Genomic DNA, 18,555 nt, shown 5'->3' with positions numbered 1-18,555 from the left:
TTTGCCCGTTCCCTTAAACGGTGTGTTACACGGTGTGTGGCTGAAGTAGTTGCACTTGGTATTATGACACACTGTAGGAAGTATGCAGTGTACTGCAGTGTACGGATTCGTTACGGATAAGGAAGATTAGCAGGGACGTCCAATTGAAACCGATCAACCTTCGGGATGAATGGTTTTGGAGGAGGCTAGAATAGTCTTTAGGAGCTTCTTAAAAGGCAAAGTATGCTTACAGTGTGTGTAATACCTAGCACAACGTATGCTAAGTATGCTCTCATGTTTCACCTTGTGATTGTGAGTCTACAAGAGATATTACTAATTTGCGTACAAAATTAAACAGTTTTAAATTACTATTTAACCACATTTGATGTGAGCTCTTGAAACCTCTTTTGTGTAAGATACATTGACCATTCTATCTCACGTTTACGTCTGCTGTTGCTGCTGCTGCATGCGGTCCGAAACCACCATGATCATCACGCAATTCCCACCGAATGGTACACATATCGCAAAAAAAAGAGATGAACCGTGCATAAAATATAAAGCACACCATCAAGGATAAAGCGTTCCGACGGTGAGCGTTTCGGCCAAAGCTTGGCCTCTGTATTACCGCTTCCAGTATCCCTTCCACCAAAGCAGATCCCCAAACGATCGTGCCGAACGATGCTTTCGACCACCTTCGGTGGTTCGGTTTGTACCCGCGGCTGTGATGGGCATGAGTAAGTTGTTGGGGCACTTTTTGCTGGCGCCGGTTGTGATTGTGTTGTCGCCGTGGCCTTATCAGATGCGATTGTGCGGGTTGTGATCTGCTGCGCATGTGGTGTTTGTGGTTTCTGGACAGCCAAACACGATTTGGGTGTTTTCTTTTCTGTTTTTTTTTTGGGGAGACACTTCCACCAAGCGTTATGTTTTAACCGGTAGCCCTCCGGGACAGGTAATCCAATCCGGCTTAACATAACCGGCTGGTCACGTTTCTGAACCTGGTAGCTGACCCGACCGTCCGTTGGGGAGGGCCATGTTGGAATGTTTATTTCGGTAGCGTTAGTGAGCTGCTTAGAAATGGACGAAAATGAGTGAAGAGCGCGCTGATTTTATGGAAAGATCATACTCGAAGAAGCTGGGAACATGTCGGCGACTGTTTATTTCGGTCGACAATGTAGTTCACGTAGATTCCCGCACTCGCTTGTAATGTGCCTTACGGAAAGGATAACGAACTTCACGGTTGCGGTAATGAAGGGTACAAAATATTGACACATTATTCTTCACCTGGTGGTGCATCGCGGACGTCGGAGATCGTATGCGTGTGCGCGGGTTTTTTTTTTTGCGGTCCAGAAGGGTCAGTTTCAATTATGAACACATAAATTATCATTACCAACAATCGAACGTTATCGACCGGACACCGACAGACCGGTCTGAGTCAGGAAAATGTATAACTGAAGCTTCTTTGGAGTGTTGGCGAAAGCAGTTATGAAGGGATGGTCATAACGATCGCAGGCTAATTCCGATCCCCCCCCTACAAGGAAGTGTTTGAGCGTGATGTACGATCGAGTGGGAATACATTCCCGTTGTGAGTTTGTCGTTCATGAGTCGCTAAAATCATCATCCCTATCGGATATTATTATTAGTTTAATGTAGTAATGTCTGCTCATCTGATTATGGATCTAACGCTTCTTTTGCCTTTCTACCGTCCAATCGTACCTCGAAACTGTGCAAACAAAAACAATCCCACACTGAGGAAGTAAAACACGTTTTAATAATTCCCCCCTTCAAAAAAACCCTTCATTTGACCTCCACCAAACCATTCGCTTTTGGGGTTTTTTTTATGTTTTGTTTTGCCCGCGAGTTTATGACCAACTAAATGAAGGGGGAGATTTTCCTTTTAAAACGAACCGAACGAATCTTACCCGCGCAAAGCTTCCCCCTAAAGGATAGGTTTGGCCCATTTGTTTTTACGGTGTGAACTGCAGCGGAGATCGTAAAACTGCAAACCGACCGCAGCAGTGGTGCATGGTGCAATCCGTGAAGTGTGCGGAATGTGTACGCGAACACATGGGTAGTGCATTTTTTTGTGACCCCAAACCCGAAGGTGCCAATTGACCGGGAACGTGCTGGCTAGACGGATGCCGTACGGGATGGAACGAGATGACGTTTTAATGTTAACTGCATTTGTTTGTTAGAAGAGAAACTGATAGATACTGATGTGATATAAGTCTTCAGCGAAATAATACACAATAACGCGCTGCGAATGTTTCTCTTTGAGTGATTTATTCGTAATACTTTTTCGTTTTCTTTTTAAGAGCAAGAGCTTACAACCACGATACAATGAACTTTGTTCCATTCATCTCCAAGTTTTGGACTTCTCTATCAATGTTTATCTCCCACGGATTCAGAATTCGTTTCTGTACTCGTACGCACCACACTGCACGCGTACCGTGCGCAGCGTGGTAGCTAATACAATTTACAGATTGATTTTGTCGCTTCCTATCCTACTGCGTCTCTTAAACATTATTCTTAGTGGGAGGCGAAAGAGCATGCCAGTAAATTGTAGTAAATAGGAGAGATTTTGTGTAATGGTTCATGGATATCTCTCTATATTTCTTCACATCTAACTTGCTTAAAGGTAAGTATGGGAAAGATACTGATACTCTTTCTCTCTTTTGCTCTCTCTCTCTCTCTCTCTCTCTCTCTTTCTCTCTCTTTTTTCTCTTTCAAGCTGTCTCTGCATCAATGATAGGGAGTTAGGCGGTGAAAGGAACACCACGCAGATCTGGTATGATCTTCCACATCTACCGCCTGCCCTAAGAAAGTGACTCTTTGAAACTGTCTATGTTATGTTATCGCTAATAGCACAAAATAACGTCCATTATGGTAAACGAAAAGATGTTTTGAAATGTGTTTCATTTATTTATTTATTTTTTGTATACTGTCTATGTATAGTGATAAGTATCGTGATCGCTCGACACGATCAACATCAATGTTCTTGTGGTAAATAAGTTTTTGCTAAAGAAATGATTTCTTCTGTGCTGTGTCCTCCTCTTGTATATGCTGCAAACTTGTTTGTACTGTTATCGTTATGCTTTCCTACCAGTCTGACAATTACAATTTATCTTGTTTGTTTTTGTTTGTTTTACTTTACCAAAAATGTGTTTTAGTTTCATTGACGCCACACCAACCAGGACCAGTGCCTTTGCATTTTACTTGTTTTTCTTCGTTCTTCCTTTTTTTAGTCTCATTTGTTTAGCCCCGTTTATTTTTGAAACCATCAAGTACGAATTGGAAATTTTGACTCACGTTAATGTTGGCTCTCTGTTTTCGAAACTACTTCCCCAGTTTCAGTTGTCCTGTGCTTTTCCGTAAGGACTGGTCCTGCTTTAACTCCTGTGTGACCAATGTGACCTTTAACCTTCCAACCTACACGATCATTTTTACCGAATTTTTCCCCCGTTAGGACTGTTGTATGTTCTATCTAAAAAGAGCAAAATATTTTGCAGCCTAAAGGCTATCCGTCCCCTGCTACACCATACTGCTCGCAAAATGACCTTAATAGCAGCGCTACCTAATTTGGTGGTTAATAAAAACAGTCCACAATCTTGCAGTCCCAGAACTATCGATCTTCCATCCGATTTTATTTTTGCCAGACATTGCGTAACAATCGAAATCCGGACTTACTATCTAATACAGTAAACAGTTGATCTCACAAATAACACTTACACTCGCAATGGTAAATGGAGGCTTTGTTTAGAAAAAGGGGTGCACGATGGATCCTAATGGAAATACACGATATTAAATTGTCTTAACGCTAGATGGTAGCTTTCTCGTCTGTGGTTTGATGCTTTTCTGCATAGGACGACGATTCACATATCGTTCACTACCGTTCGAGTGTGTGAAAGGAGCGTGCTAGTCAGGGGAGATTATATCGGTTGGCAGAACATGAAGTGTCTTACAGAGATAAAAAAGTGAAATAGAAAGAGTCTTACACGATTAATACTTTGCTTCTAGTGTGTCGTTCGATCCATTGCGTTTCCATGGAAAATGGGACGCTTGTTCCGCTTCGACATAAACTCCTCACAATTGACAACTGGTTTTAGTTCTTCTCTTTTGTTGCTGTAGCTATTTGGTAAACCATTATTTAATCTAATAAAAAAGTATAGTTGTTTACTCAGATACTCCTAAACCCAGCAGCGGATAGGCCAATTTATTCTCAAGACATTTCGAACACCTATCGTCTAGATTTTTGTATTCTCTAAAGTAGCTAAGTAAGTGTATTGATCATTTCCTCCTCTCATTTGGCAAACGAATCTCGGTTTCATGTGAGTTTTTGAGAGGTTTTTGTTTTGATTTTGGTAAATGCTTGTTTGGCTTTTGTCTTGTTTACTTCCTTCTCTCCGGCACATCCGGCTTAGCCTATCCAAACAGTGTTGCAGTTGCATTTTATATAATTTAAGGCCATTTTCACCTGTAAATTTATCGTTCTCTACTACGAGACACTATACGCAAGGATGCTACAAGCCACTCGGTTTAGTTTGATCTTGTTTGTTTCTGCTTCTTGATAGTTTGCTTCTTTTGATTTTAGTAAGTGTTTACTAATTGGTAAACATGTATGGTGCTGGTGGATGTTACAAAAATGATGACAAAAATGATGAAAAAACAAACAAAATAAAAGAAACATATACAAACCTTTTAAATCATACTTAAACAATACATAAATATAGTAAATGAAAGGAACATATCAGTCAATCAAAATAAAAAAAACCCAAGTTGTGGAATGTATTCTTATTTTTATTCTTTTTTTATTTATTAGAAATATGTGTTTGCTCTTTCCTTTGCTAGTTTTCATTCGTACTCGTTTGTTGAGTTTCGCTTCCGCTTATACGCTCGATACCCCCGCCGAGGTAAGTATTATAAATTATAAAAAAAAGTACTACAGATAAATGTTTTTTGTTTATGCCACGCATTGACATTCTACACAACAATCCGATGGGATGGAAATCAGCAAAACTGATATGAAAAGCGTACAGATACAGACAAATTTGACACGAAACACGTAAAAAAGAGCAACTCATAGTTTGAACCGTTACTGCCTAGAGCCGTTCACAAAAATGCAAAAAAAAAACCTATTTTTCATTAGCATCGTTTAGTAATGGTTAGGTCGAAAGAGGAAGACGGAAAACAAAAGTTACAACAGTTATGTTGATGCTGCATGGCCGTTATGAATCCTAGGATGTATGTTTAATTTATTAAAGCAATTAATAAAATTGTTTTCAAAATATACCACTAATATTACGCTTAGTATCATCTTTGCTTGTATTTGTTTGTGTATTTGTGCAAACGTTACCACAGATTAGTAAATTGGCGCCTTTGCGTACACTACAGACAGAACAAAAAAAAACAGTACCTAAAGCTTGCTGTGCTAGTTGAGTCTTTGCGTTGCATTGTATCCCCAGGTATTATAAATGCAAACAAATGAATGAAAAACAAGCGTGTATTAGCGCGACTAGCTCCATAATGTCCGGAATAGGAGAGACAAGAACAAAATACTTTCACGATAGATCAGCATTGCTGACTGCATAACAGTGCATGATTTAGTTTATGCAGCGTGGCGTACTGACTCCTAATGACTTAAGCTCAAAGCACGGCGTACGATGGATAGGATAAACGCATCACGATTACACCTTATCGCAAACGCACGTGGCTTTGATCGGTACGGATGGCACTGTTAGAAACAGGGTGCAACATACATTCGTTGGGCGGACAACACGGCAAATACAATTAAACTGTTATGTACAGCAAACAAATAAAAAAATACACATATAAAACAGACACACATATGACATTAACAAGCTACACAGGTATGTACATTCACTGGACAGAAAAGAATAAAAGTTTCGTAGAAAATGGTATTGAGAAAAGGAAACAAAGAGCTTGAGCTATTTAAAGTACAGAAAAAAGGTGGGATAAGTAGAGGAATATCAAAGGAAAATGTAACAACAAAAAAACACAAACAGAACACAGATACACTGTGACTCTGTTGGTGGTAAAGGATATCTTAATATGGCAGCACAGTTGCACGGTTTATGGAGTTCTACAGTAGCACTATTTGTTTTACATCAGCGCGATTGTGTTCCAGTAGGTGGCTGATCCGTTAGTTTACACGTGTGTGTGTGTGTGTTGCGATGAGTAAACACAATCATTAGTAATGTTAACGACATGATGCACGAAATGCGACGAGTAGCAGCTACACGCTATACACACTATACAGAAAGTATAAAGCTAAACTTAATCAAATTAACGAAACATAAAAGGAACGCACTTCCGAAAATGATCCAACTGATGTCTAACAATCAATGGGAATCCTTTTTTGTTGTGTAAACCAATATTACTGAAAGAAGCAAGAAGCATATAATTTTCTGTTCCTGTGTTTTGTATCTTTCAGTTCCATAATCTAGTGGTTTTAGTTGCATTTCAATTGCCTGTTTTCTGTAGCCCAATTTCGTTTAGATTTGTTTTTTTGTTGTTGTTAAATACTACACTCTAGAATTGTTTTCCGTTCCTTCATCTGCTTAGTTATGAGAATCATATTCTTTCCCCTTTTCGAATTATAGATAACAAGAAAAACAAATGCATCCTAGCTACATTGATTTTCAGCTTCAGTTACTTGCTGATCTGCGTGCAAGTAATTTTCTTATCTTAACATCTTGCACTTCTATTACGTCTAAAATCTGATTTCTGCCTTACGCCTTAACAAATAATTTTCACTTACACTTACTTCCCTACCTACTGGTATCGCTCTGTGTGATCATTCACTATTCATTCCTCTCATAAAGTCCCCCTTTTTGACTTGCTTGGGAACGGTGCTTGAAAGAGAGTTCGTCCTACGAGCAAATTGTAATTGTTGCACGCGCACCTTCTCTTTCAGAATTATTTCGCAAGCCAGATGCCTAAGATTTGATAATGATGGTACAGCAATTCAACATCTAAAAAATGATTTTTTTTGTATGTGTAAATTTCCTGACGGCAATTTCCTTAGCTCAAACACGAAAGAAAGAAGGGAGATGCTAAACATCACCTCCTGACATGCATCTAAATCCTGTGGAAAAAGTGGGTGCGATTGTGAAAGATTCAAGTGAGACACATTCATTCATGCACTCACACACACGCGCGCGCTGACACATGTTAGGTGCGCTTAAGGGGTGCAAGAGAGGAGAAAGGGGAGGAATTACACTGATAGGTTTGTAACGTCATGTTACCTACTAACGTAACGGTGTGCTTAGGACTACACCACCATGTTGACCTTAGGTTGTATGTAAATTTTAATCAATTTGTTAGATTACCTACTGAAAGGCAATACTTAAAGTATGCAGCTTAGCTCGATTTTTCGTTCCCTTCGTGTGTTTGTTTTTCCTTTACCATTCTGCTCTCTGAGGCCGCTCCGTGTTTTACTTTTTTTCTTTTTATATAGATTTTTTTGTGTGTAGTTTTCTTATATTTTTTTTGTCTCCCCTTTGCCGTCAGGATGTTCGATTTGAGTTTTTCGTGTTTTCTCTCTTCTGTTACTTTTGTTTCGTTGTGGCTTCTATGCACGCAAAAAAATGAGATCACAGTATTCTAAGAGATATAAGGAGATAAGAAAACAAAAAACAGGGCTACTACAACGACCCCTTTCGTTCCCTGCGGCCCGATGCTGCCGCGATTTGCGTTTAATCATGGATGATGATACCCTTTGGAGGAACCGTACACAACTGACGAAAGTAAGATTCATTACAACGAGGTGCTGTTGGTGATGAGCGAAAAACACTTAACACTCTCAATCACACATACACATAGCCCGGGAACGCGAAGAACCGGCCCAAGGCATTGCAATTCGCATGCGATCATTGGCGGTTTTGGCGTTTTGCGGACAGAGTTAGGTTCGAAGTGATCGGAGTTTGTTTTGGTGCCGTGTGGAGAGACATTGAAGGTGCAAGTGTGTTGCATTGACATTTAAATACTGCTGTGAGTGTGTGAGATTGTGGTGCAAACGGTAATCTTCTGAACGCTTACGTTGAACTACGTAGAGATGTATCAAAAATGTTCTGTTTGGAAAGTTTTGTCTGTTGTTCTAATTCAGCTAATTCATACTGCGCTATTGCATTTGCGTACGAGCGTACGGATGTTGAGTTACTATTTCGTCAAACGGTATTGTGCGGTTTGGAATTGTTCTCACTTGCATTTTTTGTTCCGGTGAAGTGGCTGCGATCCTTGAGCTTGGCAAAGATGCGGTGATGATGGCGGTAGATGGCGGACGAACACGACCTATGGCACTGCAGTAAAGCGGAAGTGGATGCTGCATCTCGTATACTGGCTGTGGCTGAAGGTGTACCTGTACCTTACTCCATCAGTAAAACAATCACATACGGTTGTCTGCCGGTGGTGGTGGCGGTAGAGGACTGTTCCACCGACGCATGAACCGTCACTGTTCGGGCCGAGGGAGCGGTGGGCACTTTTTGAATACTAGAAATAGCCTCCGTTCGACTGTTTTCTCCCACATCCAGCTCCTCCTCGTCCAGATCGTCGATGTCGGTGTCCATCGGTTGTTGCGGTTGCTCTTCGTCGCCATCGGCATCGGCGGTGGTATCTTCGTTGATGTAGCCCATGAAGGGATCGTCGTGGACTAGCTCGATCTGGGGATCATTCAATCGCATAATATCGATCGACGAAAGCTCGGTCTACAAGCTGCTGTTGGCCGGGTTCGACGAGGACGACACGATCGGAATGCCGGTGAGGTCGTCGTGCGTAAGTAGGTGGTGCGCGTGCAGCCCCGGATGTCCCTGATGGTGGCCGAGCTGCTGATGGTGTTGTTGTTGCTGCTGATGGTGGTGTTGTTGCTGCTGCTGCTGCTGCTGCTGCTGAGCGTGGTGGGTATGGTGGGCGGCGGACGCACTACTGTTGTTGCTGTTGGCACTGTTGCCTCCGCTGCTCGAGTTTTTCTCCTTCTTGATGCGCTGCTTCAGATGCACCTTGGCGTGGCGCTTCTTCTCATCCGAGCGGGCAAACTTGCGGCCACAGATGTCGCACGAGAACGGCTTCTCCCCAGTGTGCGTGCGGATGTGCGTCGTCAGGTGGTCGGAGCGGCTGAACGAGCGCATGCAGATCCGACACTGGAACGGTTTCTGGCCGGTGTGGATCCGGATGTGACGGGTCAGCTCGTCCGAGCGCGAGAACCGTCGGTCACAGTTCTCCACCGGGCAGGCGTAGGGGCGCTCGTGCACGGGCGTCTTGCTCGGCCGGTTCGGGTACTTGCGCGGCTTCACCGGCACCAGCTTGAGCGGCATCGTGCTCTGCTGGTAGACCTGGGACAGGATCTCGTGCCCCTTGCTGGTGGCCTGATTGTACTCGGCCAGCTGGACGGCATACTGGGCCTGCTGGGCGGCCTGGGCCGGTGTCAGCCCGCCGAGCTGGCTCGAGTCGGACGTGCAGGCGTTCGGCGTCGAGTACGGCTCCTGCTTCGGAATGATCGGCCCCACCGAGATGGGCGTGGACGAGGGTCCGGGCAGGACGACCGAACCGTGCTGCGGGCTGCCGACGTACGGGTCGACCGGCGAGTCCAGCCACTGGTACTTCTGGCTCATCTGCTGTCCCAGCCCGGCGCCCTGGCCCGGCCGCCCGTACCCGTGCATATCCTGGCCCTGCTGCATGTCGAGTGAACCGACGCAGCTGTTGTAGCTCGGCGGCTGCTTAAGGATGATGCTCGCACAGTCCATGTTGAGGCCGAGCAGTTCGGCACCGTGACTGCCGCCGTGGCCGGCCCCGGTGTGCCCTCGCTCGTCCCCCCCGTAGTGGTGCTGATGGTGCTGCCCGATCGAGGACGAGGTGGCCGACACACCCTGGGACGCGCTGGTCGCCTGCGGTCCGAGCAGTCCGAACATGGGCGCCTGGAAGAGGGTCTTGTCGGGGCTGGGCAAAGCCCAGCCGCCCAGTCCGGCGGTCGGTGGCATCTGACCCGCGCCCGCCATCACGTTGCCCGCCTGCAGGCCCATGCTCGGGCTGCCGCTCGACGTGAAGATGCCCCGGTAGGCGATCTTGTTCTCGATCGCATCGGACGACTGGACACCGTCGTTGCTGCCGTGCTGCATGTCGGCGCCACCCGTGACGCTGGCCAGCCCGGCAACACGTATCTGGCCGTGAAGTGAATGTTGCTGTTGTTGCTGCTGTTGTTGCTGCTGTTGTTGCTGCTGCTGCTGCTGCTGAGCACCGGACGACGGGTACATGGTGTTGGTGCTGCTGGTATTGCTAGCCTCTTCCTCGTTGACGATCGATTGCGGTGTGCTGCGCTCCTGCTTGGTGGGACTGCACAGGCTAACGCACGGGCTGGACACCGTCTGGGGTTCCAGCGAGAGATCGTCCGATTCGATTGATCCTGTTTGGGGTGAGGGATGGAAACGAAAGAAAGGGAGGAAAATACATTAACAGTGAATCATTTCGCATTTGCTGCCCAAGTGCCCCAAGGCGAATAATCGGGAAGGTCAATCGGATGCAGGCAGTTATTCATGGTGGTCCTACAGTAAACGTGTGCACAGTTTTACGATGTGTAGAAGGGTTTTTTATCTTAAATTTGTCAACCACAGAACTATTTTATCTTTCTATGAGCATAGCGATGAAAACTTGCTTAAACATGTAAGACACAAGCTTCAAATTAAGCATATATTCAATATGAAATCTAAGCTCAGGTATTGATAAAAACAAATCAAAGCGGAACTGTTCCGAAAACAAAATAAGTCACCTTCCGATCACGTGTTTCAGCTGTTGGAGGGCTTTGCGCGATCGGTCCTTAGCGTTATTGTAGCTCATCCAGCTCATCAGTTGCATCGTCTCAACATCGCCGACTCGTACTCTCCTTGTACTCTCTTTTCTCTCTCTCCACTATTCCTATCAGTGGTTCGCATAAATTAACCATAAATTTTAATCGCACCCGCGATCGTTATTGGTGTTGCTGGCGTTTCTCTCTGTTTTACCGGTGGTCTTTCCCTTTTGAAGATGTTTGTATTTTTGGGATTTTGTTCTTTGTTTCTGAAGCTTTTTAAGGGTTATGATTTCTAAGGAGAATCGTTTGGCCTCTTTCTGTGGTGACCAATGCTGGCAGTTTTGCTGGAAATGTTTTGCATTCTTTGCCCCAAAAGCTATCGAGCAAAGGTCTACCAACAACAACGGAAATGATTCAATATTAAGACTTTTGATGCTTTCTTCAGGTTGATTGTTTTTTTCATTTAAAATTTTAATGGCAGCATGATGTAAAATTCGCAAAAATTCTTTATTCTTTACGACAAAATTGTAGTACAAGTTAAGTTTATCGCATTTTTTATCTGGATAATTCTCTTTTACAAGCATAAAACGTTGCGAAGTTTATTACGTACTGGTTCCACGAGAGCTTTACGATCATACACGGGTGTATTGGATGTCCTGCCCCTACGGTAGCCAACAAAGAGTGCCTACCAAATGGTCAACCAGCCGGCGAGGATTGGTTCGCGCTTATTTGGCAGCTACCGTATTAACATAAATCAGCAGAAATTGCTAATTAACGCTGGAAGGCTCTAATTAATACTTGTTGGCGTGTGTTTGCGAGACGCTTTTGGGGGAAATTGGTTTAGCTGCAGCTTGCGAAAATCCATTCTGTGAATCCCCCTTTTTTATCCCCGGCGTTCTGATCGGTTGTTTTATCGCGGCGTTTTGAGGAACGTAAAATATGACCCTTCCGATCTTTCGCCAACGAAAACGAGATGATGACGAAACGCGCTTGTACAGCGCACGGGCTGACTCGGATGATCCAGTTGTACAACCCAAAACCCGGTTTTGATCTACAGGCCGCAGCGGTGCGGCCTGCCGTGATCCTGCAATCAGCTCCGCATCGTCCCATTCGACCGGCGACGGGCTTAATTTATGCTGATAGCGTAATTTATGTTTTCGATACTTTCGCTCCGCAACGTTCGATCGGTCCGCAGCGGGGAAGGCTTTTCGCTGGCGCTGATCGCCGGGCGGTAGATCTCCCGCTGGACTGGCTGAATCGAGGCAGCACGCGGACGCACCTCGGCGGCTGCCAGGGACTGTTCGGCTGCAAGACGGTGCATAAGTCAATATTGTGATGATGATGTCGATTTAACGCACGCACGCACGCACGCATGGTGTCTCCTTCGCCCGATGGTCGACAATGACCGGAAATAGTGATTAGCGCGGTGGATTGGGGAGGGAGGGAGTTTTCTCCTTTTTTTGATCGTTGATCACCTTTGAACCGGGCTCGGCAGGTTCGATTATGTTGGCAGGTTTTGGGGTTTTTTTGGCCGCTGGCTCGGTTTGAAGCAGAAGGGAGTTTCGGGTTTGAAATCTCTTACCATCCGAGTCACCCTCGTCAAGGGGCGTGCGAGTTAAGGTGTGAGCCGGGGCAGACTGGCAAGCGACAGGCAGTGGAGCGGGAGCATGCTAGATAGCATTAGTGTCAAACCCTGGGGGTGATGCTTAGCACCGCTGACATGCTCATCGTTTGCCCTGTCAAGGCGTGGTGTAGTATCGTATCGTACGGAGTGATTGGATCTGTCGAGGCTGTGTACTTCAGTTTCTTTTTCGTTCATTCCCCATGAAACTTATGTGCCGCATGTATGTTTGTGTGTGTGTGTGACGCAACACGTTGAGCGTTCCTGGCAAATGGGACCGTAACACCTTCCTATTTGACGCGAACCATCGGGTATCTCATTCGAATGTCAATGTCATAGCGTTCGCTCCATCGGTTGATGAACGATACGGATACAAACATTAATTCTAACTGCTGTCAACGATTCTTTGTGCGTTTGATTCTTGCGAGTGGTAAGATTTAATCGTCGTTCCGGTCGCTACGGGCTGCAAGCGTCTATGGTAGGCAAAATATTGGGAACATTATTCTATGTCTTTTCTATCTCAAAACGAAGCAGTAATGGAACGAACAACATTTAACGGAGCGTGGTGAAAGATGCTAATTCTACTGTTATAAAAGAGCTACCAGTACAGCGTGTTAGTGTGCCATATGACGGAGCAGACCGGAGACGGTGGTTCGTCGGGAATGTATGTCCACCGTTATTGCAGTGCGCTGCCAACAGGCAGCATAGTGATCCGACATAATGCTGATTTATGCTACCACATCTTCGAATGTCGCGCAGCCTACCGAAGTGAGTGCTATCGTAGCGATGCCCCTTCCTATTTCGGCTCCCAGCCCAGTTGCTTCGTTTCCGGCGGATTATTATTTATCGGCTCGAATGGCTCATCGGGACTGTGACTCTGTGTGTGTGTCGGCACTGCCAGAGAATCGCTAGAAAGCGGAGGAGGTACGGGTAGGCTCGTGATTGCCGGATTACGGTGGTTCGGTGCGGTTGGTTCAGGCCAAGCCTCTCGCAATTCATTCGATCGACTAAACTCACTGAGCTCGGTCAAACCCCCCCGATAGGCTCCATTAATTCTGGGTGCACAGGCGGGGCCACCGCAGCCAAGAGCAGCACACGAGAGAACGCACAGCAACAAATGAAGCTGATTTGGAGAATCGGTGCGGAATCGGTCACTACCGTTTTCGGTAGTTCGAACATTTATATAAACGTCCGCTGATTAATCTTGGGCTGTTAATGAGCTCCCGGGGCCCGAAGTGATCGAAGGACCGCACACAGCGTGTGCCGAGGTGTGCGGCTGCCCGACCAGCAAGGGTGTGATGCTGACGAATAATGGATGGGCTTTGGGTTTTCTGGGTGCTCGTGCTTGTCAAAGTGTAAAAACCACGCGCTTCGGAAAGAGAATGGCGGTTTGGCGGAACAGGTTTTTCCTGGCCCTCCCTACCCTGGCACATACAGAGATAGGCTTCATCGTCTTAAAAAGCGCCTTCGTAGCATTAGAAGGCAATTCTAGGAACGTTGAGGTTTGAAACGTAAAGTGCACTAGATATGATTTCCAATCCAACGATTCCTACATTTCATGGAAGGTTTGCGTGCTGATTGGGGTGCCCAGATGGGGTGGTCATGTGTGAACTTACCGGTAATCGGTGGTGGCTCCACAACCGTCGACGGTCCGAAGAACGACGGAATGTCGCCGGAGGTGGTGACGGGTGTGTTGAGATCGCCGGCCTGTGCGTCGGTTTGCGATTGCGAATGATCGTCACCGGTGCCGGAGTGCAGGGTGGAGCTGTCGTTCGAGTGGTGGCTGGTGCTACCGCCGCCGCCCGTACTCAGCAGGCTCAGGTGCGGATGGTTAGGATGATGGTGGCTGTGGCCGTGCGACGTATGGGACGCCGGGGTCACACTCGTCGTCGCGGTCGTGTGCGTAGTGATCGCGGTCGAGCTGGCCGCGCTGGCGATCGCCGACGAGACGGCCGACGATGACACGATCGTGCTGGCGGATGAATTGTGCTGATGTTGCTGCTGCTGCTGCTGCTGCTGCTGATGCTGGGTTGTCGAATGATGCTGATGATGATGATGATGGGGCTGATGATGGGCGAGTGCGGTCGCAGTGCTGACGGCCGTCTGGTGATGGTACGGATGGTACAGGTGGTGATGGTGATTGTTGTTCGGTGTCGTCGTGCTGTTGTTGTTCAGCCCGAGCGAGGTGGTGGTGGTGCCGGTCTTGAACAGACCGCACGTATCGAAGCTCAGCACGTTGAAGTGTGCTGCGGCCGCCGACTCGGTCAGCAGGAATGTGTGATGCGATGGCGCAACCAACGTTTCTAGCCCTTCCATGATCATGGCAGCTGCTGGTGGTCCAGGGGCAACGCCACCTAGTTGGGAGAATGAAATTGGACAAAGCAAAGAGAAAGGTGAGCATTCTCGATTTATCAACGATGCAATCGATCTTCATCGGTGGCGGGTAAAATTAGTTTGCAAACATCCATCTGCGGTGCTGAATATAATCATGCCTGACCTCGACCAGGCATGCTGACACTCGATCCCCTTCCCCCGTGTAGCTTGAGCTTCGGTCTGCGGACTTCAGCACCGCGCCGTCTACACTCAAAATAGAACTCAAACAATCCCGTCCCTCCCTTGTCTACCCCCTTCGTATCAGTGTTCGCTTAGAGAGGGAAAATTAATTAATTAAATGTCATTAAACAATTGACACCGTGACACAGCGAGCAACTAATTCTGCCGCGGCCACACTGTCTATACTGTCTGCTGTACAGACCGCTGCACTTGTGCCCTTTTACAGGCGCACAACACGCTCGTACCACCAACACATACGGTCGGGGCAAGCATTATGATTCCGCACGACGCAGCCCAAAACCCCATAAATGGGCGACCATTAGCAAGTGTTGTGGCGGGCGCGGGCAGAGAGAAAACGCCCCGATAAGAGAAGGAAGCGCAACATTTGTTTTGTTCATCATCTGTTAGTTACGCTGCACCCTACGGCGTTTGCTGTACGAATAGTTACGCTCGCTCGGCTGAGATATTGTGCCACTAAAACAGTCGACCATTAGCTTCAGCGCTGGTAAATAATTCAACACTGTCAAAAAGGATGACACTCGTGATCTTGGTACTTGAAGGCTGGGAAAGTGGTCGAACTGTGTCGTTCGTCGCCTAATCCGCTCCGTGATCGAGCATTAACGGAATGAGGTTGTGTTTTCTAAATCACCATTACAGCTGTCGGCAAGTGGTTGGTACAAGAGCGCAAGAGATCACTGGGTTCATTTCACGTTGCGCTAATCGACATGATTTGGTTTGGTTTGGTTTTGGGCTACGGTGGGGGAGGCGGTTTAAGTGGCCTTCATGTCGCGATGGAATTGATAAACCAGACCGACGCTGCTTTGTGTAGGGCAGGAATGTTTTCAGCTGTTGGGAAAGAGTTTTACACCAGAGTTTGTGTGCGAACCGTTGCGCATAGTGTACTTTCCGCGGTGCATTCGGTAGATGCTGTGATCGACCGGGCACCAGAAGCGTCACGGTCAAAAAGGGAAGAGCATTTGTGATCGGCAGTAAAATTTATCGAGCATAAAGAAAATGTTTTACAATAAAAATAAAACATCAATACGAACGATTGAGCGCGAAGGTGGCCCAAATGGGCGAACGAAGAAGTCATTGAGACGGCGGTGAAGGGGAAAGGACCCACAGGAAGATTACGCAGAGTACGAAGAAGACGGCTAATAGTTCCCGAGCCCGGACGCACCATTGTGAATAGCGCTACGGTGTGGTTTCTGAAATCTCTCAGTTCAGAAAAAGAATGGATAACAGACAGGACAAGAGGTTGTCGCTTCCTGGACTCAAGGGATGAAGATGGCGGTGGTGGTGGTGGTGCTGCTGCTGTCGACTACAGGCTAGAAACAAGAACAACAGCGAAAGAACAGACCTCCGGAGGGTGTGCAAGAGTGCGGGCGCGCGCGCGCACGCCATAGAAGTGTCAAAATAAACGTATTAAATTTATAGATTTTATTCCACCCGCCCGTGGAGGACAACGCGCTGATGACGCTGTTGATGACGAAGGGTACGGCCAGACTCTTGCCAGCTTACAACGCGGCTGTGCGTGTGTCCTCCCGCTTGAGTGTCTTGTTCGGGGCTTTTTTTTTGTTGTTAGTTATTATCGGTCACCCGGGTCGCGCCTATCCTAGGTTCCTTACCGTCCGGCTCGAGCCTCGGCATTTCCAGTTCAGTCTCCGCACCCCTACCCGGAGGTGTTCTTGTTTCGGCGTTTTTACACCTTCGTTTTTTTTCTCACTCCCTATACACATTCTTCACGCGGCAGGGAAAGATTAAGCGCGCGCAGAGCCCAAACGCGAATCAAACAGGAAAGAAAACGGGCTTCGAAATGTCGGCCACAATCACCAATGCTGGCCAAATGAAATCATCAACATGTCGTTGGCTGTTTGGTGTGTCTGTGTGTTTGTGCCCGGTTCTTCCGAGTCGCGTTCTTCCTGCATTGTATGATTGTTTAATAATATGTGACAGTCGACGCGGAGTGTGCTTAAGCCGTCGGGACGCGGGACCCTGCTGCCTTGCTCGTACGGATTGTGCACCTCCCCAAACGCGACCCCGAGGGTTATGGATGAGATTTTCGACCCGAGATTAAGATAAGATTTAAGTGAAACAGATTGACTCTCTTTTTGCTGCTATTATTTGTTATTGTTGATGGTGTTGTTAGTGTTGAATCGCCAGCGAGTCAGCAACGCGCTGTGGACAGCATGGAGGAAGCATGAGGACATGTTTAGCCACAGGTTACAATCAATATTCACACATCAGGGAGGCTCACCAACTGAGAGTGAGAAATTCTTTCTTCCTTTGCTCTATTCAACAGGGGGAATGTGAAAAAAGGGTGAACAGCTAAGCTTATCTGATCGTCTGGAGAGTCCACCCCGTCTGATGAGTGAATACTGAGACGGTCGGCAACTGAAGAAGTAACTGCGTGATGTATTGCATTGAAGCGGGTGCGCGTGTGTCAAATTGGTTTCATTAGAATTAACTTCTGCTGAATCATTATGATGGTCGAATCTGTTCAATCCGTGCATAATTGATGGTTACTAATGTACGCTTTGAGCGCTACAAAGTAACCTTTGTAAAGCACGTGACCATAAAATAAAGACACTCAGAGTTTGCATTAATCGCCCAAAGCTCTGGAGAAATCTCTGCAGCCGTACTCTTCAGCGCTGGATGTAAAAATCCTAGACATTACCATTAAGGGCAGCTTTCGGCGGTGAACATGCGCAAATGTAGCTCGCAAACAGATGGGATGGGTAAGGGCTCGGAGATGATAAGCAGAGCATACGGATAATAGAGTCTCCATGGTGTCCGGTGTGGGCGGATGCGAAAGCATCAGAAATCTGGTCCTCGATTTAGACCATTCCACACACTGCTATACAGTAAGGTCTTACTGTACCGAACCTGTTGCTTACCGGAAGGAAACACCGAATCAACCGAATCTATGTTCGGGACGTTTGAAATCTGGAAAATACAAGAAAGGAAGGAAAAAAACGAACCCAAGTCCACAAACGACGCTCGCAGCTCCCTATCAATTCAACCCATTCTCTCTCAGTCAGCGATTGACGCTGCCGGCTGGGAATTGAAAGTGCAAACATCGAACGGTTCGAGGGCTTTTCTTCGTTTCCACACAGACCCTCCTCCCACTTTGCAAACGGTCGGTAAACATGTGTGTGTGTGTCACGTTTGTTGTTGGTCGGGCACCGCCGCCGATGATGATCGTTAGTGTTTGTTAATTATCATTAACACATTCGGGCGTAGCGGCTTCCGCTGGTCTAGCCCGACCCAATCGATGGTAGGCGTGAGAAAACGGCACACGAGGGTTGCACGTAGCGGTGGAGGTAGTGTAGGTTGGAAATTGGAAGTAAACGACCATAAACAGCTTTTGAAAGATGTTCAATTTGCGAATGTTTTGATGGTAAACAGTTATACCTTTAAAGGATGTTTTATTGTATGCTACTTTATTTTTTAACGACCTTTTTTGTTCTTTAAGCGTTCGTTAGGATACCATATTGGTGTTGTATGCTATCTTACTTTTCGTATAAAAATCAAAATTTTATTTGATAACACTTTTGTGCAACTGTATTCATGCTTGTAAGGGAATTTATCTCTCCTGAACTATGTT

The 18,555-nt window shown here is 46.4% G+C and overlaps 1 protein-coding gene across 5 annotated transcripts in view; it reads right to left on the bottom strand.

Moving 5' to 3' along the window:
* Positions 1 to 2,242: 2,242 nt before the first annotated feature.
* Positions 2,243 to 18,555, bottom strand: part of LOC120893455 (dendritic arbor reduction protein 1) — a 76,009-nt gene continuing 59,696 nt past the window's right edge. For all 5 annotated transcript variants that reach the window (XM_040295360.1, XM_040295362.1, XM_040295359.1 and 2 more), the window contains 2 exons: positions 14,012 to 14,749; positions 2,243 to 10,390 (listed from right to left, as the gene is read on the bottom strand). In XM_040295360.1, the coding sequence (XP_040151294.1) occupies positions 8,700 to 10,390; positions 14,012 to 14,749 (2,429 nt within the window). In that variant the 3' untranslated portion in view covers positions 2,243 to 8,699. The remainder of the gene's footprint in view (positions 10,391 to 14,011; positions 14,750 to 18,555) is intronic.

This window comes from Anopheles arabiensis, chromosome 2 (genome assembly GCF_016920715.1).
Source record: "Anopheles arabiensis isolate DONGOLA chromosome 2, AaraD3, whole genome shotgun sequence".
In the NCBI taxonomy this organism is placed as follows: Eukaryota; Metazoa; Arthropoda; class Insecta; order Diptera; family Culicidae; genus Anopheles; species Anopheles arabiensis.
Note: the sequence above shows the minus strand (reverse complement) of the source record. Positions and strands in the feature narration are given on the sequence as shown.